We start from the raw sequence: 27,701 nt of genomic DNA on the forward strand, positions 1-27,701 counted from the left end.
AATACATTTTTTACCTCAAGACAGTACGTCTGTGCTGCACCAGATTTCTAACTTTTATTAGATGTAGAAAAATGTCCAAAACCTCAGAAATGTTCATTTTTAGTGTCTCCAAACATTCCCAGTCATAAATACAGAGATTTAATTAATCTATGAATAATTTCTTTCATGATGAGAAACATTCTGAATGAGCACTAGAACAATTCTGAAGTGTCGTTGTTGAAATAATTTCATTCATGAATTCATAAAATGGCCCCGCTGAGATTTTGAGACATTAAGATGTTATTTGACACTTTTAGGGCAACAGTAATGACGCCTACTCGTTATTTAGCTTTGTGTATGTGGGACAGGAAAAGAAAGACACACAGTACCTGTCTCCGGTAATATCAAACGCTGCAAATTTGTACAAAACTCATACACAATCTTTTTGTCCGCCCGCTTGATTTTCATTCATTTTATAAGTCTTAAGTGTTTATGATGAGTTAGAGTAAACGAATATGTAACTGTAATACAACGTACATCAGAACAAGAATGCGAGGAAATAGAGCAATAAAAAGGCAAACTAACTGACAGGCAGCATTTTCTTTCAACATAGTTTTTGTGAATTTGTATGCCTGTGCACAAGCCTAATACCACCGCTATAATCAGCAATAAATGAAAGTCTACAGAACGTTAATTAACCTGATTCCTACATACAGCCTCCGAAGGCTCATTCCTGCACTGACAATATTCTCTAACTGTGACAAAGAAGCCATTGCACTGTTAGAAACCAATTACACACTGCTGTATTTTATGCTATAATAGTCTATTTAACAGCTAGGGCAATTTGTAATTACCTGATATATATTATTCTTATTTTCCAACTGTGTATAATTTGGCTGAAAACCTGCTTTGCAACCTTACGCACGTTTTCATCACAAAACTGCAACAGTAGTTAACGTGAACTGAGAAGCTCAGAATAAAAAATCTCCTCAATCCCCTTTGACATTATCCTCCTTTCTGACACTTTGCTGTATTCGGACAACTCCCTGAAGTGTGTGTGTGTGTGTGTGTGTGTGTACGCTCCTGTGAGAATGTGCAAACAAGACAGACAGATCACTGTGCAACACAAAGCTCTGCCCAGAGTCCCACGGATGTAAGACATTTTGACCTGGATTCTTCTCGTCTCAGTGGACTGGCTTGAATTATATATCAAACACAAGACATAAATCCGGTGTTTTAAATTTTTAGGTTTCAGCCTGTGTCCTACTTTAATGTTAATATTGATGTCTAATATAGCAAACTGTTGACAGTATATTTGAACACTTTCCACTATTCTGCTATTTGTACATTTCTAATAGTTTTTCTTTGTCATAAATACTAGCAACAAGAGAAGGACAGAATATATCTTGTACTATTACACGACTGTTATGATTTTTAGCTTTTGAATTTACACAAATCTGCATCATATGAGCTGCGGTTTGTCTCTATTTTAATGCGTTACATGACAAACAAACAGCTCAGCCCACTCAGAGGAGCACAGGACCTTTGTTCCAATGTGATCTGAGCTCAAAAGTAAAGACATAAATGCTCCAGGGTTCAGATGAATCAAACCAAACAGTTTAGATGTGAATTACACCCTGTGGACTCGAGATCAGAGTAGCAGCACAGTGGCCCCAGAACACTTCTGCATTTATTCTACACCTTTTAGTCTGGCTTTAATCTAATAACATTCCTCTTCCCTTCAAACACCAAAGCCACAGAGGATTTCAAACTATTATTTTTCGTTTTAGCTTGCTGTAAGTACTAAATGGCTGGAGATTAATACACAAGACAATATGGTAGAGAAAAACTTTAGCTAGAAAACTGCAGAAAACTGTCAATGAGCCAGTCCTCTTTCAGCTTTTAACTAAATAATGAGCTAAAACACAGGCAGCCCACTCACATACTATGTGTATTAGCTCAATAGGGTTGTATGATAACTCCGTAGGCTAATCAATGTGGGCAGTATTTGATAAGTCATACAATCAATACAGTCATTTGAATCATTTCATCTGTTTCTTTTTAATTGTGAGAATTACTACTCACTATTAAATGGGTAAAACTGATCTAGTGAGTGTGCTCCTATCAACCAGTCACTGATCGTTATCCGCCAATATTTGTTCTAAATAGATTGATCTGTTGTGTCTCCAAAAGCTGATCAGAAGAGCTGATCAAATGAACGTATTGGAACGTGATCTGCCGCGATGGCTAGTAAATGGTCGCACCAAAATAGTCGTCTATTAAAAAACTGGATCTCTACCACATTTTGGTGCCATTGACGGCTGTGCTGCTTCTGTTGTCTGCTGTCGGTGTTACAGTTTGACACACACACACACACACACACACACACACACACACACACACACACACACACACACACACACACACACACACAAGGACAGGGACTTCATGGTGGCAGCTGAACCTCGTAAACTCTAAAATCTGAATGGCTTTGTCTGGTGAAACGCGTGGGTGCTGACAATGACTACATAGTGCATTCAAGTGCACCTTGTAAACTCAGAAATCTGTACTTGAATGGCCAAAAAGGTTGTTTAAAATGGGAAACTTTCTATTTTTTCTTATTTTCATTCGTTGAAATACACAGATGAGTTATAAGATAAATAGAAGGCTTCAAACAGACCTTGTGATCACTTTTGGCCGACACTGCTTCCAGCAGTTGGTGACTGGTCCTAAATTCCTGATTGAAACATAAAAACTTTTCTTGATTTAAGTAAACAGATTTTCCCTTTTTCTGTTTCCAGAATTTGTTTTCACTGGAGGACACAGTGCGCCTGTCAGCACGTTACATGGAAACTTTTGAAAGATCCATCTGGCATTAAAAGCATGAAAGAACAAAGATGTTTGAAGAAGTTATGGCACAAAAACCAGGACAGGCTCTAAGAAAACAGGCAAACTCCCAATGATGGAGACTAGACACGTGTCCCCAATGTACTGAAGCAACAGGACTCATTTGTAGGAGAAATTAGTGTAGAAAATTCTTCTTGAAATATTACAATTTCTGCACTTCTCTTCCTTAAGTTATAGACCTTGTTACGTGCCACAGCGTTATGTTTTCCTGTGCTCCAGGTACTGTACCTCCTCTCTTTGCAGCTGCAATGACCAGAGAGAAAGCAGCAAGCCAATTGCCAGACGTCAGTTTACGTGTTGCATTTTAGTCTACGTGATGGCAGAGTAGATTGGCTGTCATGTTTACATCATGTTTACATCGCTGCTGATTGGAGCTGGAGACAACAAATACCCGTCTACTGCAGAGTCATTTGACCTGGGGGTGAAAGCTGCTTGTACCCTTTCTCATTGAAGAAAAAATCCAGATGTTAGAGTTTTTGGTTTGTCCAGTGTAAAAGAGGATTTAGTGGCTTAGCGTGTTTGACTGATTTTGTATTTTAAGTTAAAATGTCCATTTACAAGCATTTCCGTTAGTCTTTAAATTGCACATAAAAAGATGTTGTTTGTACATTTGCTTCAGTTTCCTTCCCTTCTTTTTCTCCAGGTTACTTTTTATTATTGTTCCTCTAGTCATACTCTGGACCACCGCTGGGGAACGTACCAATCTGGGGGCTCTCTTATGACCCTGTTTCATTTCAGTCTCAATCTTACATCCCCTGGTAATCTTTTTCTTTTGAAGTTTAGTCCTTGATCAGTGTTTTGTCACTCTTTCATCGGTGTTATTATACCTTGGAACATTTTCTACAACTGTACAATGAACTTGGAATGATATGAATGGCTCTTACACTTAATGAGTGTTGTCATTTGTGCACTTCCCTCGGTTTCCTTTCGTTCTTTTTTCCTGGGTTACTTTTTGTCATTGTTATTCCTCTCATACCCTGAACCACCATTGTGGAACGTAACAATTTGGGGGCTTGTCCGGGATATGAACCCAGGACTTCTCGCAGAATTATGGCTCTACTTCATTTCAGTTTTACTTTCAACCTTTTTCTTTTGAAGCTTAGGCTTTGTTGCTCTTTTATTGGCTTTATTTTACCTTGTAACATTTTCTTCAACTGCACCATGAACTTGAATGATATGATATGAATGGCTCTTACAATAAATGAGAGCATCAATGTGGCAGTTACTACAAAGGTTGGACAGGAGGGGTAGATCTGTGGGTGTGTGCTGTGTGATCTTGGCGATGGCGTGATCCTAATGTAGCCCGGCAGCCAGATGGCACACACAAAGCCAGAGAGTGAACAGAGGATATGACACATTCGTTCACTTTAAGAAACAAATGCACCCAGACTTTGTGGAAATCTCTACAGATGTTCACAAGCAACCAAAAAACACACACGCATGGCTTCATGGGAAATTACAGCCGTATGAATGGCAATGGACCGTCTTTTGGCAGACGCACAGATGGTCAAGTAAGTGTTTGATGAGAAGATTTGAACAGTTGCACGCCCCCTCATACGCTGTTCTACAAAGATGGACACATGCTCGGATCAGACAGACAGACAGACGAGCACAAGCGTGAACACACGGCGAGATAGAAAGATAACACCACTGTTTTCAAATTATTCTCTCTTTCATATCTCACCTGTTTGGCCACCTCAGACAACAGCAGTGTCTTTCCAGTGCAAGGTCCTCCATAGACCACCAGAGGGCTCATTCTGCTCCCCTTCGACGGCATAAGATACTCGTGTATGTAATCCAAGGACTCGGTCTTGAACTCGTAGAGCGCCGCGTAGCTTTTACAGAGGGACAGGTGCTGCAGGATCTCATCATACAGCGGGTCGGTCTCTGTGTCAAAGTTCTGCTGGACCGTGGCTTGGATGATGTCCACCATGTCCTCGTAGAACTGTTTACACAGACCCTCCACGTAGTTGCTCTCCACCTCTTGGGAGTAGCCCAGCTTCATGTCGCAGTGAGTGACTGAAGAGTAGACTCGGAGGTTGGAGGCAGCGACGACCGTGGGGATGAACTCGTCCCGTACCTTCAGAAGGCGTTCGTAGGCTTCCTGGTTGCGCATGACGCGATCGCCGCTGACCACTATGTCCATGTATCGGGCCATCTCAGGGAGTTTGGCGAAGCGGTCGAAGTTGGAGATCTTGCGAATGTAGCAGACGCATTTCCTGAGAAAGGCAGGAGTTTGTTTCCCAAGGGCAAAGTCTAATTCATCCTCCAAGGCTGAAATGAGAGAGAAATAGAACTGATCAACACTGGTAACTTATCCTCAACTTCTATACATTAATTAACTTTTGAAATCTAGGTTTGATTGTACTTGTTAAAGGGTAACTTCGCAATTTATCAACCTGGACTGTATTTTCCCATTTTTTTTTATGTCTAAATGACGCAGAATGAATCCAAAACATATAATACAGATGAGTTGAAGTTGATGGCCCTCCCGTTTTGTAATAGCAAAACTATCAAAACATCAATTTAAAAAGTCTCACACAACTAGTTGCCCATTAGTTTGTGTTGCTGGAAACTTAATAAACGCTCACCCCATCACTTTCCATTTTTCATAGAACTCTAACCCTGTCCCTGATAACCACCATGTCACTTATGCAAATCACATCTGTTAGTGAGGTCGCTAGCAGCTATAGTTTGTCAGTAAAAGCAGAAGTAAGTTAATACAAACTCAACACTTCCTGTGAGCTTCCTGTGTTCATGTGACACCTAGTGGTAAAATTTGGGATTACCGGTCTAACACAAGATAAACGGATCGGTATCAGCCGTGCATGATCAGCAATCAGAGTCAGAACATTCCTAGTAAGATAAGTTTTGTTTAACCAGAAACAGATCTCCTTTAATTTTAACATCATCATCTTCTTTTCGGTGGGGCTTTTATGCCTTTACTTTATAGGACAGCTGAAGTAAGGACAGGAAAGGAAGAGAGAAAGTGGAGGGATGACATGCAACAAAGGGCTGCAGGAGGGAGTGGGACCCATGGCCACTGTGGAGGACTTAAAGCTTCAATAAACAGAGTGCACGCTTGATCGACTGAGCTACCAGGCCACTCCATTGTCATCTTTATTTCAACTTGACAGAAACAAAATAAAACTCATCAAAACACTTTCAGCTGTTTACTGTTAAACAACAAAGATCTTACTCTTTAAAAGAGGTCTTTCTCTCTAGAGATCATGTCAATAATGTTTTTATAACGATAATCTGAGCCTTTTAGTGGACACACTTTGATGCTCTTCTTCAATACTGGACCAATTTCAAAAATCGCTGTCCCTATTAGTCACTTAGATACAAAAACATAGTAAAATAGGGTCCATATTGAAAAATACCAAAGTTCTATTGCTGATAAGGACCACCGCTGGATGTACAACTCACAAAGATAAACGTCGAACAGATGTAGGATTTAGATTTCTTCCAAGACCAAAGCTGAACCGACTTTAGAAGCCTTTAGCCTCCGATTACATAGATTTCTCTTGAGCTTTATTTAAGAAGAAACAAAGTTGATAAAATCACATAAGCCAGCACCACTGAACTGTATCACAGGCTCCCCCACAAAGAGCCGGCTGACTGAAACTCTGCCAGCATCTCCTGTGTAGTTTTTTGCTCACATGGTAGCCTACTAATTAGGTGGGAGAGAGAAAAGTGTGAAAGGAAAGTTGGGAGTTCCAGGAGACAGCTCAACTTCCTCTATACAGCAAAAACCAAGCACCGCTTAAAGCCCAGTGTGCTCAATTAACGTGCATAAAAACTGCAGTTTCCTGACACAAAAGAGGTGCTTCCTTTTCATATGAACTTCTGAAAACTTGGCAATTACTTAATTAGCTTGTTCTCTATTTCCACCATTAAAAAAAAGGGTGCATGCTGCGTCTGCTCTATAAGGAGGAGGCCGGGACGATAAAGCACAGACTTCCCATCAGGTCCTGATAGCATTATTGCTTAGCTCATCTCCCACAATGACAGCAAGAACAGAAAAAGCGACGCCTTGAAAGATTAGTTCGGTGCTGGCCAAACAATTCAGTAATAACTGTGTCATTCCCAAATGGAGTCTTTTACCGACAAGAACTGATATTAGACCGACCTTACAGGGTGGAAATAAACAGTGGGAGGCATTGTTCAAATGTCAAAAGAGTTGTGGCTTTAGCTTTTACTGCTGCCTTCCACACGAGCAGAGGTATGAAAAACTGATAACGCTGCTTTTTATTTGAGTCTCTGTTTTGATGTTCTACCCTGATAGGACATCTCATACTGGCAACTTTGGTGAAAAATAATTAGTATTTTCAAAAACCACACTGAAAGGCAAATCGTGGTTTTGTAACTAACACACACTCAGTAATTAGCCTTAGAAAAACACAGTGAAAAGAAATGAATAAAACGGGGAAAAGCGGTTTTGAAAAGTCACTTCGTAAAGACTTTTTTCCTCTCTGTTTTTACTTGACATTGAGGCGCAGTGTTTGGATTAATGATGGTGAGGTGAACATACAGTGTGATCGATCAATCACTGTCATCAGCTGAGCCGAGGCTGACGGATCCTGATTGCATCTCGTCTCTTGTTGGCAATTTAGTTACAAGATGAAGGACTACACAACAGCCTCACTCATTAAATGTACGGACATTACCGTGTAATTTCCCCCATGAAGATTAATGTCATATTTAAAAAACAATCATTACATTTTATCATTCATTTTGTTTGCAGAGGCTTTCTTTATTTTGGTCTAGATGACCCGTCTATGCTGGTTGACTTTACTTAACTGTTATTTTCATTTTCAGATAATCTGCTGATTATTTCCTTCAATAGCTGATTAACATTTGGGACTGTAAAATGCCAGAAGAGTGTGAAAGCTATGAAAAAAAAAAATACATAATCATATCTAAATTGTTTGTTTTGTCAGTATCTGACATAAAGTTATTCAGTTTATTATCACCAAAGACTAAAAAACAGCAAATATTCACATTTTAGAGGCTAAAACCAGTTAACTTTTGTCTTTTCTGCCCAAGAAATGTCTGAAATGAACTTCTAACTGCATAATTTTGTCTACTGCTTGACTAACTGATTAACCAACTAATCTTTTATAACACAGTTAATAAGAGAAAGCAACAAAATCCTCTGATTTCAGCTGCTCAAATGTGAATATTTTCTGGTATCTTTACTCCTCTATGACAGTAAACTGAAGATCTTTGGGTTGTGGACAAAACAAGACATTTGAGGACGTCATCTTAGCCTGTGGGAAATACTGATCAACATTTTTCACCATTTTTGACATTTTATGGACCAAACAGCTAATTGAATAATCAAGAAAATAAACAACAAATTAATGGATAATGGAAATAATAATTACTTGCAATTTTTGCATTCAAAGCTTGAAATTTATGTAATCAAATTAAAGGGCAAAACTTTATTTTTCCACTGTAAAAAACCTAATGAAATACCCAGAAAACGAAATTGACACCTAGAAAGATAGAGGTGAGCTAAACATCAGACAGTGACACTCGAAAACTTGAAAAGAAGTTATCAAAAAGATGTGACAGGAAAAGTATGAAAAATTGGACCTGAAACTAACCAGAGCAAAGGAATTTCTTGGCCTGAGCGCTCTTCATGGTCCCCTTCTCCTGAAGCTGCAGCACTGCTGTTCGGAAGATCCTCTTGATCTCCTCCGACACATTCCTCCAGGCCTTGTCATTCTTGGTCTTGGCTGCGCTGCTCGACTCCATCTAAGCGGGACGGAGGGCAGGGAGAGGACAGTTTAGACGGAGGACTCTCATCGTGCACCGGGGGAATGCGGTCATTCATGTTTTCTTAAGCACCGTGCAGACACATCGAGCAACAAAGAGAATACTGTTCTGTGTTTCATGTGAAAAATACTCATTTAATATGAATGTTGTATGTAGGATCAATTGCTTGAGCAATGTTTTTTTTTCCAGCTGGTAAAATCTTCACTCGTATGGAGTGATTGTGCTATCTGGTGGGGAGTTTGAGAGATTTTCCACATATTAAACCTTCAATTCTGAACGTTTTTAGCACCCTGAAGTGTGTTAAAGTCCTGCACTGGCCAACAATGTACAGTTTTCATCACTTAAAGGGATAGATTGGATTATTTAATGTGGGGTTGTATGAGGTACAGTCAGTGATTAGCTACAGTAGGTGTCGGTCTGTCGGCCCCCTGTTTGAAGAAGTACCGGTGAAGGAAGCTAAACAATGTCACCCAGGGCGTTTGGCTGATTTGGAGAGACAGCAGCATGTCTTGGCTCACGGCTTTAACTTACGTGTGCAATACTGACTTGAATTTGTAATAATTTGTGCAATAACTCACCGTGCAACACATACAGCATTGTTATTACACCGTTATATATAATTGCAGCTTGATGCGCATTTTGTACATAATTTTACATCCCTTCTTGTTTTTCTATTCATCATTTATTTCCATATATTTCTGTTTTAAGTTTATATATTGCTGTTACATATTGTAGACTAGGCACATGTACCTTTACACGCTTCTTATTTTATACATTTGTTATTATTGTTATAGTCATGTTATATCTTATATATATTGTAGGAGAATGCATATTTTTTTTACGTATTTCTTTTTTCTATTCTTATAATTTTCTATGCATATATAGTATATGTTTTCTGTTCTTGAATGGGAGCATCTGTAATGTCAGCAATTTCTATCAGAAAAGGCTGTCTCACAGTGAGGTTTTTTTAGGTGAACCTTCGTAAGGTGGTTTGTCACTGACTCGCTCCATGTTGATGTTGTAGTAAATACACTGACTAACTATAAATACCTCATATAACCCCACTTCACATAATCTGAACTATCCCTGAAAGTGAAACTCGAGGCAAAATTATCATGCAGTTTTTAGCAAAACTCAGCCAGATATTTTATTACCTCCATAAAGTCCTGGACAAAATAACAAGGAGGGACTCAGAAGCTATATCTTTTTATTTAAAATTAACTATGCTGACAGGATTGTTGTTAAATGACTTTTATAGGGTTATTTGCAAGTATACCAAGACTTTTTTTTCCTTCTTTTTTTGGGTGAACAGCAAAGCAAAGGACTTCAAAAGAGCTGAAGAGCAGCCTGAGTCTCCACAACTTTGCTCACAAACTCAAAGCAAAGCTGGTTTTCTTTTCTGTCTGTGCATATAAAATATGTTCCTCGAGGAGAATTAAATTCATGAACCACACAGCTCAAGGAGAAGAATCCATTATCAGCGCTGTTAAAGACTCTGTTTAGTAACATCCATGGGGGTGAAATGACGTACAACAACCATACTTTCCAACCTTGAAGCCTCAAAAATAGGAAGGATTTAGACACAAAAGCTGGTCCTCCCTAGAAAAATTTGAGTTTCAAAGACTGTTTCCTGCATTCTGGTGACTTTTAAAGAATAAAACTGATAAATGATAAATAAAACTTAACCCAACTACAATAAATCAACGACACAATTACAATTACAGTACTAACTACAGTACTTCAGCAACTCCCTCTGATGTGAAGAAAGGCTGCTGTGGTCTCCACATCATAGATATAAATGGTGATGTCATGACTTAAGTATCCTGGAGAAAAAAAATCGTTCAAATCATTTTGAGTGAAGTACCAGCACGCTTTGGACTGTTTTAACCATGGCTACTAAACTAGCAGAAGGCTAGTCCCCTTGTTGTTTATTATTTATATATTTTTTAGTATTTGTTTTTTAGTTTAACTATTAATTTTCAATTTGTTTTCTATTTTACTCACTTTAAAGTGTTTGTTTTCACTGTGGCTATTTGTGTCCTTAAAAAAACTAAAAAAAAAGACTAAATAACAACAAAAAAATATATAATAAAATAAAAAAAATCTGGAGAAATACAGGAGAAGTGTGATCCCGGGAGAAAACCAGGACAGGGCAGTGAGAAACGGGAGGGTTGGCAAGTATGACAACAACCACCGACACATTTTCTGCCCCTGTTGTGGCAGCAGTGTTGCAGGACTCACTGAGTTCTGGTAGTTCTTGAGCATTTGGGCTTTGGGTTTGAGGTAGTATGCGGGTGGCACAGAGTTTTCATCCCTGCAGTACCACTCTTCCAAGATGTGTGTGTCCAGCCCCGCCTCCACAGCTGCATCCAAGATCATCTCAAACTCCGCTGATTCCACCTCCCCGGGCACTCGGATGCTGCCGTACTTTTCTCCCACCAGACCCTGAAGGAAGGACGGAAGGAATAAAAGACAGAGGGCAGGGAAGGTGAAAAAGAGAGGAAATGTGCATCATCACAATCCTTCACGCTGTTTTAGGGCTCTATTTTGTGGATCAGTGGCGCGGGGTGAATAGTGGAGTCGATGATGCATACAGTGCGACTTATTTAAGGCAATTTCGGAGCCACGGGCGCAAACTGTGGTGCAGTTGGGACATCCACCAGCCAATTTGCAACATCAGGGATGTAGCTGCCGCCACTATCCCCGCTCTGTGTGCACTATGGTTCACACTGACAGCTCTATCTGGGATGGAAATTGCTTTCCACCACAGCCACATATGTAGAGTTTAAATAAGAAAATATTGCACCCCTCTTCCCACGGAGACACACTGATGTTTGCAGGAAGTGTTGAAAATAACAACCGTTTACAAGCATGAAAAAACCCTGCCATCTGCCCTCCATACATGACACATTATCACAAAAATATCACAACATTAAGATACGTAAAAGAGCAATTAAAGCTAAAGCAGGATGACTAAGGATCATCTCATTCCACAGTTTAGATATGAAGAATATGAGAGAGGTTCATGATGTTACAAGAGGTAGAGGAAAAAAATCGACACACCATGGGATCACAATATTTTGTAATTATTGGAAATATTGTATCGATACATGGATATCAAGTATCAGTCTTTTATTATATGAATTATTAAAATATAAATGTAACTTTTTGGTACTAGAATAATAAAGTTAATTGCTTTTTCAGTCGACTAGATGGAGTTTATTTTCTGGTGAGGTCACTAGAGGACACGATCAGCAGGACTGGTTGATCAGTCTTTGCTTTACAAGCATCATTTTGTTGCAGTAAAAAATGACTGAGGCCAAATGAGCTGATGACTGAAACTTTATCTCCTGTGACAAAACAGATGCTCACAAAGTTTTACTTCGGGGACGTGATCTGAAGTTGGAAAAAAGGTAATGAATCACAATATAATTCATGTTATTTTGTTACTTTTTATTTATGTCGCAAAATGTTAAAAATCACAGCTAGAAGAGTGCTCTCAGTAGAGTGCAGATGGTGAAGCACCTACTGCAATGCCACCACCAGATGCAACGGAAGTTCTCACTATACATGTGTGATCCCAGTGAATAATTTCCAGTGAGAGACATGCCATCTTCACTCAGAGACTATTTTTACAGAGGACAAAGGACTGACAGAGAGCTGAACATTATGATGTCACTGTGAAGTTCACCTGTGACCTTTTGGATGTAAAAATGTCATCACCTCATTGTTTTATCCTAGAAGATATTTGTGTACAATTTTGCCATAATTAGCACATTAAATCTTGAGTTACGGCCAGAAATGTGTTGAATGAGGTCACCGTGGTCTTGACCTCTGACCTGTGAGATATGGCGTTCACAAGGATGACCTAAAAAACGTAATGCATAGTATTCAGGAATAGCTGTGGAGCAGTGATTCTTCATAAGCACTTACAACAACATTAAGTGCAGTTTCACTGTCCTTACAAAAACTTTGCCTCTGTAACTGGCAACATTATCATTTAAATGAAGAAACATCGGATCAAACAATAAGATCACAAATCAAATAATCAATACTATCTGGTGCTACGGAAATATTTTGGCCAGTGCGACAAAAGCACTGAGGTTTAATGCCAATCCGTCCTCAGAATTCATTGTTTTCAGGAAGAAAAGCTGATTTGTTCTGCTGCTGCACAGCAAATATTTGAATGACACACATTTATGTAAACCACACACAGCCTTGGCTAAATATCCTAATGCTCAGTAATCGGTAGTATTAAGAAAATGAGCAGATTGTCTTATGTATATATAAACAGTCAGGCTATAGAACAGATGGGACTGTTTTAAATTAAAAGAAATTTATGCATTAATTAGGACATATATGTAGGTTTGTGAGGAGAGAATCTAAGACTGTTGAATTAGTTGTGCTTTTGTGCTATAAGTTAATATCGTCATCATCATCATCATCATCATATCTTACACACCACAGCCAAACAATCACTCTCAGTCTTTTTAGTCAGAAACCAGAACACTCAACACAGTAGCTACATAATTATGCCTCATCAAATTAAATAGTGGCCTTTTCATCCCACTATTATCTCCCACTCCACATGGCATATCTACTGTAAGCTCCAGTGACTCTCCACTCTTCCCCCTCAGCAGCTACACACACAGGATTTTGAGTGGCAGCCGATTGAATACCATCGGAAACGATCAGGGCCATTTCCTGGCATGCTCCTGGACGTGCTCCATCAGTCACGTTCGAGGACAATGGGAGCAGAAATCACTGGAAACCCTCCAACTCCATGACCAGCTGATCTTTACTCCATGTGTCGTAATTCACATGCGGCTGAAGCCTCGGGGGCGAAGACGCAGTGCGAGCGAGGGACGGGCCAAATGACTGTGAGCTCCGATGAGCAGGAAAACTACGTCGGTGCGCTCGCGGCAATGACGCTTCAAAGCCATTCCATGTTGGACTCCTCATTCTCTTGGCATTCGCGGTGGGAACAGATGCAGAGAACAAGCAGAATCAGATGATGGCATGTGGCATGGTCCATAGCAACGGCCTACTCTCAAAAACCCACAAATGCCCGCGGTGGTTTCATTTACATTCATGCACCAAAGGTTCATTTTGAAGCTCTTTCTTTGGAATTACAAAATAGTTTCCACATCGAGTATCAGTTGTTTCGGAGGAGGAGATCATTCTCAAGGTGGGGTATTATGTTTTGGATCCAAACCTTTCATTTGCATTATACAAATATTTAGCTGACCCACTTATCCAGTGAAACAGTAGATTAAATATATGTATCCTGCACCAGAGGGGCAAAAAACAACAGCAGAAATGATTAAAAAGTCCCTTGAATATTAAAGTATTTGCAATAAAACAGGAGGACTAAAAGAAAATGATGCTAAATGAACCCTCCTGTGACTGGAATATTCAAGTACATCCAATAAAGCAAGAAAACTCATTAGAAAATAGCGCTAATTTGAGTACGGAACATGAGCCAAGCATCTTTTTAAGACAGAAAATACACAAGTACCAAACAGAGGAAGAAAGGAAAGGGATTCCCTCTTGTGTGTTACTCTCTGAGTTCTCCTTCTGGCAAAATAAAGAGTTTAATAGATAACTAGGCCAGGCTGCTTACGATCTCCAGTTGTGATTGACAGGAAAGGTCAACAAAATGTTTGGAGTGACAGGTACACGTTTCAGCTGAGGGTATGTAAAACAAGACATAATTAGCGGCATTATTCATCGATTTCTCATCAGAAATGTGCAAACAACACACGACCTGAGATCTCATTAGGATGACTGTGATCCAAATGATTTTTTTGAATGTTCTTTTTCAAATGATAGCTGTGATCATAAGAAAATAGCTTTGTATTCAATCCAAGCCATCCAATCAATGGATGTTTCCATAATTAACTGCTGTATAAGCCCTGCTCCTGCTTAGTTACTGATGCTACGCCTGTCAGGCTTCTTGCTTGGCGGAGGCAGTTAAAAGTGATAACATCAGCAGACTTACCACTCAGAAGTCATAGTAAATTATGAAAAAATGGGTCGTTGATTTATGAAAGATGCAGGCAAAAGCACACTCCTCATTTCTAGCCGACAACCGTCTAATTTTGGAGGCTAAAATGACAACAGTTCTTACCAGATTTTATCAACTGTAGCTGGCTAGCATGCTAATTAGGTTATTAATTGACAGTCTCTTCATGATTTGGTTGAAAATGTCGTCTCCAGCTGACTGTTTAATAACAGACTCATATTAAAAGAAAAACCCTGTGTATGACAAGGGAAATTTGTGAGACCAAACTGTGCAGTAATCCTGTTTAGCTGCTTAGCTTATAAACTCTGACAAGTAAAACAGAGGTAAAATGTGTTCTTTGTTATTTGAAACAGTATGTGAGACTGTAGCATTTCACTTGAAATGTCACAGGAGATGAGGACTAGGTTAGGATGAGGACTAATCGATGTGCTTGGCAAAAGTAAGGCTATCTCAGGTAACACTGGCTGGTGTTGGGCTATTCTTAAAAATGGAACCTGTAACCCAAGTGAGGAGTAACTTCAGAAGTGCGAGGCCAAAAAACATGCATGAAAAACTGCCAGCACTGTTGTTAATCCACAGATTGGGAGGCTGTAGGCTGCATCTCCCCAGAGAGAAAGATTCTGGCTGCACATTTACGCACGAGACACAGCAGCGCAGAATTGCTGTAACCCCACAAAATGATGTAGAGCGAAATGCTCCTATCAGTCTCGGAAGTAACTCTGGGTTAAGTTACTGCTTTTGGTAGTAAGCTATTTAGCCAGTCATGCTAATGTTAGGTTGAGGGTTTTAGCTAATGGTCAGTTTTTCTGCTCGTTTGTGTTAATATTTTCCTTGACCTCAAGTAAAGTGGTACATTTTGGACTTGTCATAAAGATGCATTTAGTTTTACCACCTGTCAAACAGTCTCATGACTAATTTTCTGGACGATTTGGATGGGACATAACAATGCAAATGTCCTAAGGCCAGTTGGATGACAGATTACAGAAGCCAGGTGATGTAGTTTAAAAAGTTACCTGATGAACAGACAGTGATTATTAACTTTACCTGTTGCTAAAGTTAAAGTAAAGTAAGAATTACACAATTGACCAAACAAAAACAATCATAAACATTCAGAAAGACTCCTTCATGTTCATACAGGTGTCATGACGCGAGTATAGCAGTGTAATGACACTGCATCTCCCCAGACAAAGCCTAACTCATTTAATACTGAGTCACTTTATTCAAATTGATGATTTTTTCTTTTCTTTTTTAAGGGTGATGACATTATAAGACATGACGACAGACATTCAAAGCTTCAGAATCCTCAATGTAAAGTGAATGTAAAATGCAGGTATTTGTACAATCCCCAAAATCGACCTAATTATCCATAAAAGCCTACAAACACGACTGCCTAGAGACACGTTCTAAGAACCTGTGACAGATTCAGGAGCTGCCCTGCTGGTCACCTCATCCACTGTCTTCAGGTGGCTTTCTATGACTCACGGTGCTGCAGCGATGTGTCAGTTGAGGACGGAGGCACTGGGCTTAACTACAGTAATGCGGAAAGAGAGACATATAGTGTGTGAGAGCGGAGGAGAGAGCAGTCACTCTCCAAGTTGCTGACAAAGTCTCTGTCAGCTCGCCTCACAGTGATACAGCAGGATGAATGGAGTGGGTGATCGCCTGAGAGTGTGTGTGTGTGTGTGTGGAGATAGAGATTAGGATAAAACTGGTGTTTCCTATCAAAACGACAAAATCAGGTGTTCAAATGGGAACACATCACCGCACACACACATTCACACCGCTCCACCCTTGCGTGTAATCTACTGTCACTTCTGTCACCCACTCAACTTACCAAAGTCAGACTGTGAGATACGTCCCAATATTTGCCGGGTGGTTTTAACATCCCCGTCTTACCCAGAGATCGGCTGAGAATGAGGCCATCGAAAGTGGATTATGGCAGCTGACAAGTATGTGTCCATCAGAGGTGGTATAAGTATACACATCCCGTACTCTAGTACAAGGACAGATACTTGTGTAAAAGAAGACTCTGGTAAAAGTGGAAGAGCTGATAAAACTTCTTTACTCAACGAAAAGTGAAAAATGTACAGGCTCTGAAATGTACTCAAAGTATAAAAGTAAAAAGTCGTCCTCTGAAGGACGTTTCTACCAGATGTTTCTGTGCAACGCTGACTGAACCTCACCTTTGCTCTGCAGCTGAGTCTCCCTCTGTCGCCTCGTTACCATGTTTTTGCCTTGTTATGTCTTTTACGTCACTTTGGTCTTGGTACACCTTGTTACGCTGGTTTTGTCTCGTTATGCCTTTTACATTTTTTTTAGTCTTGGTACGTTGTTTTTCTACTGTTATGTCTCAAAAGTTGTTTTCGTCTTGTCATGTCTTGTTCATCGTTAAGTTGTTTTTCATAGTTTTTGTCTGGTTATGTCATTTTTGTCTTATACATTTCAAGCTGTTTTTGTCTTCTTACATCTTTTGTGTTGTTTTCCTCTTGTTAGGTCTTGTACATCATTTTCATCGTTAAGTTCTTTTCATCATTTTTGTCTTGTTACGTCCTTTAAGTCATTGTTGTCTTATGTCTTTTATGCCATTTTTATCATTTTTTGTCATGTTTTCGTCTTACTATGTTGTTTCTGTCATGTTACGTATTTTACATCATTTTTGTTTTGTTATGTCTTTCACACTGTTTGCATTTTGTTACGTGTCTGTGTGATATTGATTGATGGATGCACCAAGGAATCATCTTTTCTATGAGCCATTGCACATCTATTTAGGTTGAAATTAATCTTGATTTATTGGGACAATATAATCAATAATCTTCCACAAATGTATTAAAACTAAAGACTGTTTTGAAAATGTATGGAGTAGAAATTATAGATATTTGCCTTTTAATGTGTAAATGTTGGTAGCAAAAATAAAGAGTTGTCAGAAAAACAAATACTAATCCAAATAGTACTTTAAATGCCACTCAAATGCGTGCCACTCTACGCTGTGCAATAAAAACATTTTACATTAACCTACAAAACAACAACTCACTTCAACTTTTCAGACCGAAGAGGATCACAGTGTCTGCGGGTAAATGACCCAGAGCTGACGTTAACTGTCGGCCTGGCACACAGTGTGGCTAATGTTAGCAGTGCTAGCAGCAGCAGTTGCTCTGCCTGCAGGTTAACGTCCGTGTCTGCGCTGAATGTAGTCAAATGTTGCTCAAGTCGAGTGATTATATACCAGTTTATTCTGTCAGAGTCTACATTGAACATTATTTCCATTTTCTAGATTAGCTGCTGCTGTCTGATGGTGCTGCATAACATCTTAGAGGCAACAGTTAACTGGCATTGTGCATGAATTAAATATTATAAATAGTTTAAATGACTTGTGTTTCTGGTGCTGACTAGCGAGAGGGTGGTGACATGTAATCATGTAGCCAGTTAACTGCACACATCCCTCGTCCACGCGTGTGTACATGTTTACTATGTGTGTTTCTTTTCAAAGGGTACAAAAGGGTTGCAGTAGTTCTTCTTACACTTTAGCAGCACAGGAGGCTAAAGTGACAATAGTGAAGCACACAGGGGCCAAATGCATTTCCAGTTCTAGCCGCAGCCCTCTGTCTCCCTCCCTCCTCTGGTTTTTCATCCTTGGAAGGGGTTTTTATACTCCGGCTAAGTGCACTTTATCTGATGAGGCAGTTGGGAGAGGCAACTAAGATATTGTACACAGCTACAGTATGAATCAACAAATCAATCACTCACACGGTCAATCAATCAACGTAACACACAGTCAACTGTTCTGATATTTGCTGCATAAGCTTTGGCACTGCAGAGGGGAGAAATGGCTCTAAAAAGAAATAGATGATCTGATCAAAGAAATATTTAATTTTCAGTGACATGTGCACTCACTCACAGAGCTCTGTGTTTAAATCAGCTGTGAGTAAATTCCATACTGATAACGTACAGTACACTCTGAACTGTCAGTATACAGAGTAAACTGTTTTTAGTTCAAGAAATCAATGTAATTTAATGTTTCGTACTAACGTGAAACAATGCAATGACACTGAAATCAAATATAATGTATGGGTCTGTTAGATTTTACTGCCCTGTTGCTGCAAGCCACTTTGTGAGCACCAAGCAGGACAGCAAACAGTGAAAATCTTGGTTTTGAAAGGCTACACGAATATTTTGTTGAATAAAAATATGCTGCAGGTGGCTGCCACCACCGGACACTCATTTTACAAACAGTGTAATACTAATCTTTATCTGGAACTGTGCACAAATACTGGATTTAAACAGAATGAAAAGATATGAAAAAATGAGGAAAAAAACAGCTACGTGGCATTCTTTGGATTTCAAGGTTATGAATGAAGCTTGAAACTATTCAGCACAGCCCTAAAATTATATACACACATTTGAGTAGTGTTTTCAGGAACTACAGTGCCCAGATGTTAGGAAATGAATGCACCTTGTATAAAAAAATACTCTATATTTGTGTTTTTAAAGATTTACATCTTTAGAAGAACACAAGGGGACTGAAGCGAAGTCAGACTAACACAATTCTGGTTGTGATTTATTGATGATAAGATTAATATAGAATAACAGCACACTTGAATATCAAGTTGTTATTTTAGGGTGCATGTTGGCTACAGTTTCTATTTGGAATTAGTATACAGGAGGGATCAAATAAGTCACTCTTGCAGGTTTTCTTCATCTGTTACGTGTATCAAATTCCACTGAAGAAGAGAAATAAACCGGCCAGTCCGGGCTATCACGTTAGCAGTTACATCATGTTAACTGAATGGAAGAGAAGCGGAGAGAAAATGAGAGGTACAGTATCCTCAACTATCCTCTTACATGCTGCAAACCTGCCACAAGGCCAGTCAGGCAAGTAGAAAGAGGAAAAAAAAAAAAAAGCAGGGAAACTGGATGAGTGGCTGTGAACTGTTTGCTGATACACGTCCTTGAGGCATTTATCAAGTTTTAGTGTTTTTTTTTTACATGAGGGAATTTGAGACTGTTGGGGAGAAGAAGAGAGGAGAGCAAAGAAGAAGAAGAAGAAGGAGAAGAAGAAAAAAAAAAACAGACATGGCTCATTGTCATGCTTAATCTCTGGGTCAATGACACCATCACCATGCCAACCCCTGCTATCACCATGGAAACCGGCTTTATTGCATCGACAGGTTAGAGAAAAGCCCCCCTCACCCAGGTGTAGTGTAGTGTAGCGTAGTCTGAGTGTGTGTGTGTGTGTGTGTGTTTAACAACCCTGCACTGCCACCTGTCTTGTGTTGAGCCGTGCCCTTTGAAAAACACTTTCAGCAATTGATTCTTACTCATAAAGAAAGACTGACACGTCCAATAAAAAGCTGGTTATATAACAGTCGACTCTCTGTCTTATAAACTGAGACAACTTGATGCTCACACATGCCCACGAAATGAGAAGAACTGAGCTGGTTTCATAGTTATAATTTCACTCAAGAACCACTATATTACCTTGAATCCATTATCCCAACTGATCAGGATGAGATACTGAATGGGATTAAGTCTGCCTTTCTTATTAAAAGTTACAAAATAAGATATCAGTGCTCTTATTTTGATTCTGGAGTACAGCAGAGCAGTAAATGATTCATGGAAGTTCATGAGGAGGGGTGTAACTGCCAAACAGTATACCTCATACAACGCCACTTCAAACTAGCAGTGGGCGTTACGGCCAAAATCTTCCATCACGGTATATGTAATTCTATATATCATGATGCAGTAATTGTTCTGTAAACTATTCTGTAACATTCTTTGCATTTGATTATTTTTCATGTTTTATTTGGCTCCACATGAGACAACACTTGAGTTAAAAACAAATTTACATATTACAATTTCACTCTCCTCCATTTGAGAATGGCACGAGATCAAGCTAGAATAATGGTTCCACGGTGGAAACAGTGACACGTTTCAACCGCATATCATCATATTGCCCAACCCCACTTCAAATAATCCAAACTGTCCCTTTAAAAGGTTTCCATTTGTTGCACAGATCCTGTGTGGCAGCAAGAAACACACCTACACTACGCATGCCAATCCTGTTTCTGTGTTTCCTCTGTAGGCTTTCTTATTCCCACTTGGAACTCCCGTCCTCCCCCTTCCTCCCTTCCTCTCTTTATCTCTCCCTTTTTTCTGCAATAATAGAAACACATCCCCCACCTCCTCTTCTTTCTCTTACATCAATAATCAATGCAGATGTAATTTTGCTTTTCAGAGATTTCCCTCCTGTCTTCATCCTTTCTTCTGCTCCCCCTCTGATCCCTGAACTGGGCTCTGTGACAGTTGTTGTGGGCTGCAGACCCCCCAGATCAGCCTCTCTTTGAAGTCTCCTCTTACTGCCATGTGGCTGTGTCTGTTACTGTGTGTGTGTGTGTGTGTGTGTGTGTGTGTGTGTGTGTGTGTGTGTGTGTGTGTTAGCTGGGGTGACACTTGGGTTGCAGCATTTGAGGTGGGAACCTCAGTGATGATGCTGAGATCTAAATCCCAAGGATATACTGTGATATGCACTGTAAATCATAAGTGTTTGTGGTGTTGTGCATTTGTGGAACATGTCATGTGTGGCTATCAGATATGTATTGAAAAAGAAAGAAAACAAAAATTTGACATGGTTTAGAACTGAATTAAGTAACCATGGCTAATTCTGTCTTTTCCTTGTTATAGAACAAGGGGCAGTTGGATTTTCTCTTTAATATGGTTAAGAAAGGGATTCCATATTTAAAAAAATCATTTCCTACTAACAAGTATTTCATTTTAATAATTGGCACATTAATCGAAAATAGGAATAATCATTAAATTAATCATGCAGTCCTAGTTGTGTGTCAGCAACAGTTTGAAATCGCCAAAGAAAATGAGAGAAATGAAAAGAAATAGACTAGACTGAGAACTAGAAGTAGACTGGGATTCGCCTAAACTATGCACAGTGACACACACATCCACACACACGTGTACACGCACAGTTTGAGACCTACTGTATGCTGTTGCAGAAACAAGAAGACCCTAAATTCTGCTGACGTTTCCCCCCGTCCTCACATATATATCTAGGTCTACCACCCTGTAAAAATAAACAACGGTACTCCGGAGATGGCCCAGACAACCCAGAACTGTCATAAACGAGGATCCAAGTCCCTGATCAAAGGGCCCGCTGTCGCTGCTTGGAGCTCCCCAGTCCTGGAAACGGGGCCGGCCGGGCCTGTGTGGCGGCGGCGGCGGCGGCGGCGGGGAGCCTGGCTGCAGGGATGGCAGCAGCTGGCTCTGACAAGTCTGAATGGGACTTAATTCTGTGGAGCTATTGTGGGCTCGTCTGCATTAAACCCTTCATTCACCAGAAAGAGAGCGAGCAGACCACTAGAATATGCCATTAAAGATTTAACCAGCCAGATGGGGAGGACCTGCACTGTAGATGTGTGTGTGTGTGTGTGTGGAGGGGTGTAAACAGTTGGAGTTAGAGTTCACCCCAACTGATTCTCGCTCTCATGACAGAGAAAATGCCTCGGGTCAAGATGCTCTGTTTGTATGTGCCTGTGTGGGTGTGTGTTTGAGAGCAGCAAAGAACAAAACCCTGCATGTGTGTGTGTGTGTTGTGCGTACCTGAGTTTCTGTGTGCCTACTTTCCCTCGGCGTGTTGTGTGGTATTGCTCGGGGTCAGTCGGGGTTAAGATGGTGAAATTGCAGCAGAGACAGAGGGCGGCGAGGCTGATGGGAATGAATGAAATCTGCACGGCATGTACAACACCACACCAAACGCCAGGCCGGCAGCACAAAAGAGGAGAGCGTATCAGCTGCTTTTCAACTCGGATCTGGACATTTAAGCGCAGTTAAGTCTGACTGAGCTTACATCGTACATTCCCAGTGTCGCTGACAATGTCTCAACGGAATTCGGAGGCCGTGACATCAAATTTCACGGCGCGGTTGAAAACTTTCGAAACATAAGGAAAAAAATAATAATCAGCAGAACTCCTACACTGTGTGCAGAGGTCAAACCAAAGTACTCAGGCAATATTTGCAAAAAACTGTTGCAATATTAAGGCACACTGGGAAAGAAAAAGTGTGGACATACACAAGAGTAGACAGAGAGAAGAAATTAACTTATCACAGCTATATCAGTCTTTTATATTGTTTGTTATTTGTTAGCTTTATAGGCTGTGTTTTATATATATTTAGTCCTATTCAGATATAATATATACACATATTTCGCTCTATTTCTTTCTGTTTTTTATTTATATATAGTTATAGTTATTAATAATACCTGCAGCGTGAGTGGATGACTACATAAATACAAAATATGCTTTTTCTGAGTAGAAACTACAGAGACAAATCTGTCAATCAGCTCATCCCTTTTTTCTGATCTCTGACCTCAGGTAAGTGAATATCGTCCTTTAAAGTGTGAGTCGGCAGTTTTGCAGTCCACACACAGCCATCGTAACTTATTTTCAGTCCGAGTAAAACGACATAATTCTTAAAAAAAGACAACATAAAACAGCGAGATAAAACTGCTTAAGCAAAAGTAAAAGAACAGTGTTAAAAATGGGTCTTCATAAGCTGAGTGCGCTCACAAAACAACATCCATAAAATACAATCAACGGGCCTGATGTCTAAAATCTTCAGCACGGTTAAAAGCTGGGAGAAGAATAGACATCATCAGAGGACAGGAAATTAAAGTGATGTCTTTTTTTTACTGAAATAGTGATATCCACCCCAAAAATCCAGCATCACTTGAGCCCTATTTTCTAACCTGCAAACTACTGCTGTTCAGGCGAACAAATCGTGTGCTGCTCCACTCACATGACACACTCTAGCTGCCGCAACATATATCTAACGCAACCTTTGGCAGAGGGCGGAATAATCAAGCTGTCAGTGCCCCGCCTACTTTTTCCAGGTGCTACCACTGATCACTTGCCAACCTGCTGAGTGGGCTGAGCAGAAAAAAATGTTTTCTTTGAGATTATTAGACAAACTGGATTAATGAGTGGAATTTAATCTCTGGTCCACACTCTGGAGCAGAAGGTGGCAGTGATGCACATTTGGCAACCAGCATGAAAAAAAAAAAACAACAAGAAGGAGAAGAAGGTGATGATTTGCCAACACTTGCTGCTGCAGCTTAATACAGCATTTCATAAGGGAGCTAGCCTCTTTGATTATGTAGCTTTAAAGCAGCTACTGAAGAAAAGAACTGTGGTCGTGTCACATTACCCATGCTGCTGCTGGTGTGCTCCGACTCTGCCGGTTGGCTCTTTGTTAAATCCACCATTTCAAGCCGGAGGGGACGTGGGATTTTCCTCTCTGTGATGTCACTGCCTTACTTCACCAAGGTAAGTTCCCACATTCCCTGCTTGTGCTGAGTTCATCTTGGCTTTGCTCTGCTGTGTGTGTTGTGCGCTTTGGTGATATCGAAAGTTGTTGCCAACAACACCGCTGCTTACATCTACGTGTGTGTAGAATTTTCATTGGTATTTACTGTGAATGAACTTATTTGGCTTTTTCAGGGCCTTTCGACCGCATTTCATGTCCTTCATCAGCAGATTGAGTTGTTTTGGAGATGGCACAATACTAATATTCTAATAATGCTCATAACAGCTGGCGTCATGGTCTACATAGTCTATATATGTTGTACTGAGCATTATTATTGTTACTGTAAAACTTAAAACTATGCAGCAGCCAAACAAATTAACTTTTTTAAACCCATGGCAGAGTTGTGCAGGGAGATTTCTCATGTTTCTGTTTGTTTTAACTGAATGTTCCTATAACAAAGTGATCCAAGGAGTATCGCTTCACTGGAAGTAAACTAGAATGAATCATTGAGCTGCTGATGTTTTCAAGTGAAAAGTGTGTTTGTGTGCTTGGCACTATCAGTTGTTTTTGCCAATGATACCAGGTTAAGTTTTGTTAGATGCTACAGATGTGTAGAATTTTTATGGGTATTTGTTGTGAATGATTTTCTTGTGGTGAATTTTCTTCGGTTGTTATTTGGCATGTCTGTTACTGTTTTCTTGCTGTTGGTTTATATAATGGGAAAAGTATGAATGTTTAACAAAGGAAGATTCAATCAGTTTTGCTTTACTAGATTTTCTGGAGCTTTCAGCTGCACCTCACGCGCTTCATTACCGGATGGAATTATCATGTAGATGGCTCAATACTATTGTTCCAATAATGCATATAATAACTGGCGGTGTCATAGTTAGTGAAGGGTGAGTTTTCTTTTGTCACTCTCCAAACTCTACTGCACTGAGGCTGATGTAAGCTTGCAGGCAGTACTATTATTATTATTATTATTATTATTATTATTATTATTATTATTATTATTATTATTGTCATTATTATTATTATCAAATTAAAGCAGCCAGACAAATGAGCTTCGGAGTTGTTGTCTGAGTTGCAGGGAGATACTTTGAGTTGGGTATTTATTATTGCTAAAACAATAACGGTACTGGTGCCTAAACAGAGCCTGAACAGACACTTAAAAAAGAAAGGATTCATGAAATTATGGTTGACAACATTAAAAAACGGCTTTTTTTTCATTGCTAAAGCAAATTTCAACATTAAATTGAACAATCTATTAACTGTTTAATAAAGTTTACTTTATATAAATATAAATAAATATAAAACACTTAAATTTGCTTCATAAATTCACTTAATAAAAAAACAACGAACTTCAATAAATTAAAACTAAGAGACAAATAAATTTTGAGTTGGTATTCTACAAACTTGAGCCTCAAACTTCAGCAATTTTTCTACAGAGGTATGATCATACTAACCTGAAGAAAGGCTGCTGTAATCATCATCAGTGGTCTCGTCATCATAGATATAAAAGTCAAGTCATTATGACGCATCACATCTACTGTTTTATATCTATGCTCCCCACCTGCAGGGTCAGGGACGCCGACGCTGCTGGCTGACGTACTTGTCACGGGGGTCACGGGGGTCACACGAGCACTCGAGCACGTTGCATCTCTCTGCTCTCAGGTGCATCCTGCGCGTCACCGGATGATTCACTCTTTTACATACGTTTTTTTTTAAAAATCTGTTGCACGTCCCGCCTGCTGTCGGAATCCTTTTGAATAAAAGTCGGCCAGATTTCAGACTGTTTAGCTTGCATGCAGCACCGACATTTGCGCTGCGATTTCCTCCAGTAGGTACAGGTTTTTATACACAACCCTAGAGATACTGTAATTTCTCATGTTTCTGTGGCAGTTGTACCTGTTAGAAGAAATGTTCCTGGAACAAGTGATACCAGCCTGATATAAGTAGCATCACACCAGTGGAAATAAACTAGAATGAATCATTAAGCTGCAGATGGTTTGAAGTAAAAAAGTGTTTTGTTTGTGTGTGAGAGAAAAGCGAACAACAACTTGTGAATGAGAGAGGCAGGAGGAAGCAGCACATGCAGGGGTGGGAGGAGAGGAGGAAAAATACAAAAACCCGAGTCTGTGGAGGGAGATTATGCTCCCTGGAGACCAGGGCTCCTGTCCTACCCATAATGCATTACCTCTCCCTGTGATCTCTCACCTCAATTTCAACCTCTAGAAACGGATCTGTTCCATTTGAATAATTCACCATCAATTTCTCTTCCTCTCTTCACTCCTGTCTTCATCCTTTTCTGTCCTTGTGCCTGACTTTTTTTTTTTATGTCGCCTAAAATTATCTAAAAAAGATCACGGAAATTTCAGCCGTAATTACGTGTCACGCCACTCTCCTTTCTCTCTCCTTGCAGAGGACTTCACACAACTCATTCGTACTTGTGTAATTTTACTTTTTCACGGATTTTCTGTATTTGCCCAAGATACTTTCTGACTTACTTTCTTCTCGTTTGCACTCGAGCAAAGATGGCTTGGCATCTGCTGTCATGTTTGTGAAATTGTTTCATGTTTCTACACTCTTAGAAATAAGGGTTCCAAAAGGGTTCTTCCTGGAGGGCTGAGGTTCTGCACAGAAGCGATTGCTTCTGAAGAACTCTCCTTTGGAAAGAGGGTTTGTCAAGGGACCTTTGTAAGACTGAGGGTTCCAGTAAGAACCATTTTCATCCAAAGAAACCTTTGTGAAAAAATTGATTCATAAAAAGGTTCTTGGCAGAGGTCCCTGGGTGGGTTCTAGATAAAACCCTTGGAATTAAAAAGGGTTTTCAGCACCACCTGAGTGGGTTCTTGTTATCACCCTTAGAATATGACACACCTACTTTGGTTGTGAAAGAAAAACTAATATTTTTAGCTGAGGGAACTGGCAGGGGACCAGTTCAATGTTGGTGGAAAAGCCTAAATAGTTCTGGGTTGAACCAGTACACCACAGAAGGGTTCTCTGTAGAACCTCTTGGACCCTCCACCAACAGGGAACCAACACAATTCCAATTCAAGCACCAAATTTTGAACTATTCTTGGCATTTCCATCAAAAATGAACTGGTTTGGAACTTGAAAAGTTGGTTCCCAGGTGGAACCAAAGAAAAGCAGGTTTTCCTTGGGAACCAAGGTGGGCGTGTCAAAGGTTGTTGCGCGGCTCCCTCTGTTGATGACATCCTTGATTACAATGGTTCTACTCAAAACTGCTGGAAGTGCAGGTTCCAAGGATCTGGAACTGAACAGACCAAAGAAACCTTTATGGTTCTACTTAGCAGTTGTATTTCTTAGAGTGTATGCAGCAGAAATATCATCAACTTATCAGGTAACATGGATGCAAATATGTTTGCATCATCTCAAACCAAACAACTATTATTAAAAAACTGCATGTTACAAAAAAGAGAAAAATGTATGACATATCATACATTTATCTACTGTCAAACAGAATAGACACACACTGGTTGGACACACACGTTCTGCATACACACACATTCTGCATACACCAGCTGCAATGAAAGGACTTCAAACGCGACCGTAACTCTTGCCGTTTTAGTGTCACTTCACAAATGGGACCATGCCAAGACTTTAAAAAAGACTGGTCTGCAAGAAAAATGAGATTTCACTCTTATTAGGTAGTTTCACACTGCTATTAGATCTTCAAAAG

The 27,701-nt window shown here is 39.8% G+C and overlaps 1 protein-coding gene across 2 annotated transcripts in view; it reads right to left on the minus strand.

The window, feature by feature from the left end:
* Positions 1-27,701, minus strand: part of nwd2 (NACHT and WD repeat domain containing 2) — a 65,894-nt gene that overhangs the window by 5,531 nt on the left and 32,662 nt on the right. For both annotated transcript variants that reach the window (XM_084712743.1, XM_084712744.1), the window contains exons 5-7: positions 10,912-11,115; positions 8,499-8,649; positions 4,571-5,160 (exon numbers count right to left, since the gene is read on the minus strand). In XM_084712743.1, the coding sequence (XP_084568869.1) occupies positions 4,571-5,160; positions 8,499-8,649; positions 10,912-11,115 (945 nt within the window). The remainder of the gene's footprint in view (positions 1-4,570; positions 5,161-8,498; positions 8,650-10,911; positions 11,116-27,701) is intronic.

Source organism: Lutjanus erythropterus, chromosome 23 (genome assembly GCF_056507025.1).
Source record: "Lutjanus erythropterus isolate fLutEry1 chromosome 23, fLutEry1.hap2, whole genome shotgun sequence".
Taxonomy (NCBI): Eukaryota; Metazoa; Chordata; class Actinopteri; order Lutjaniformes; family Lutjanidae; genus Lutjanus; species Lutjanus erythropterus.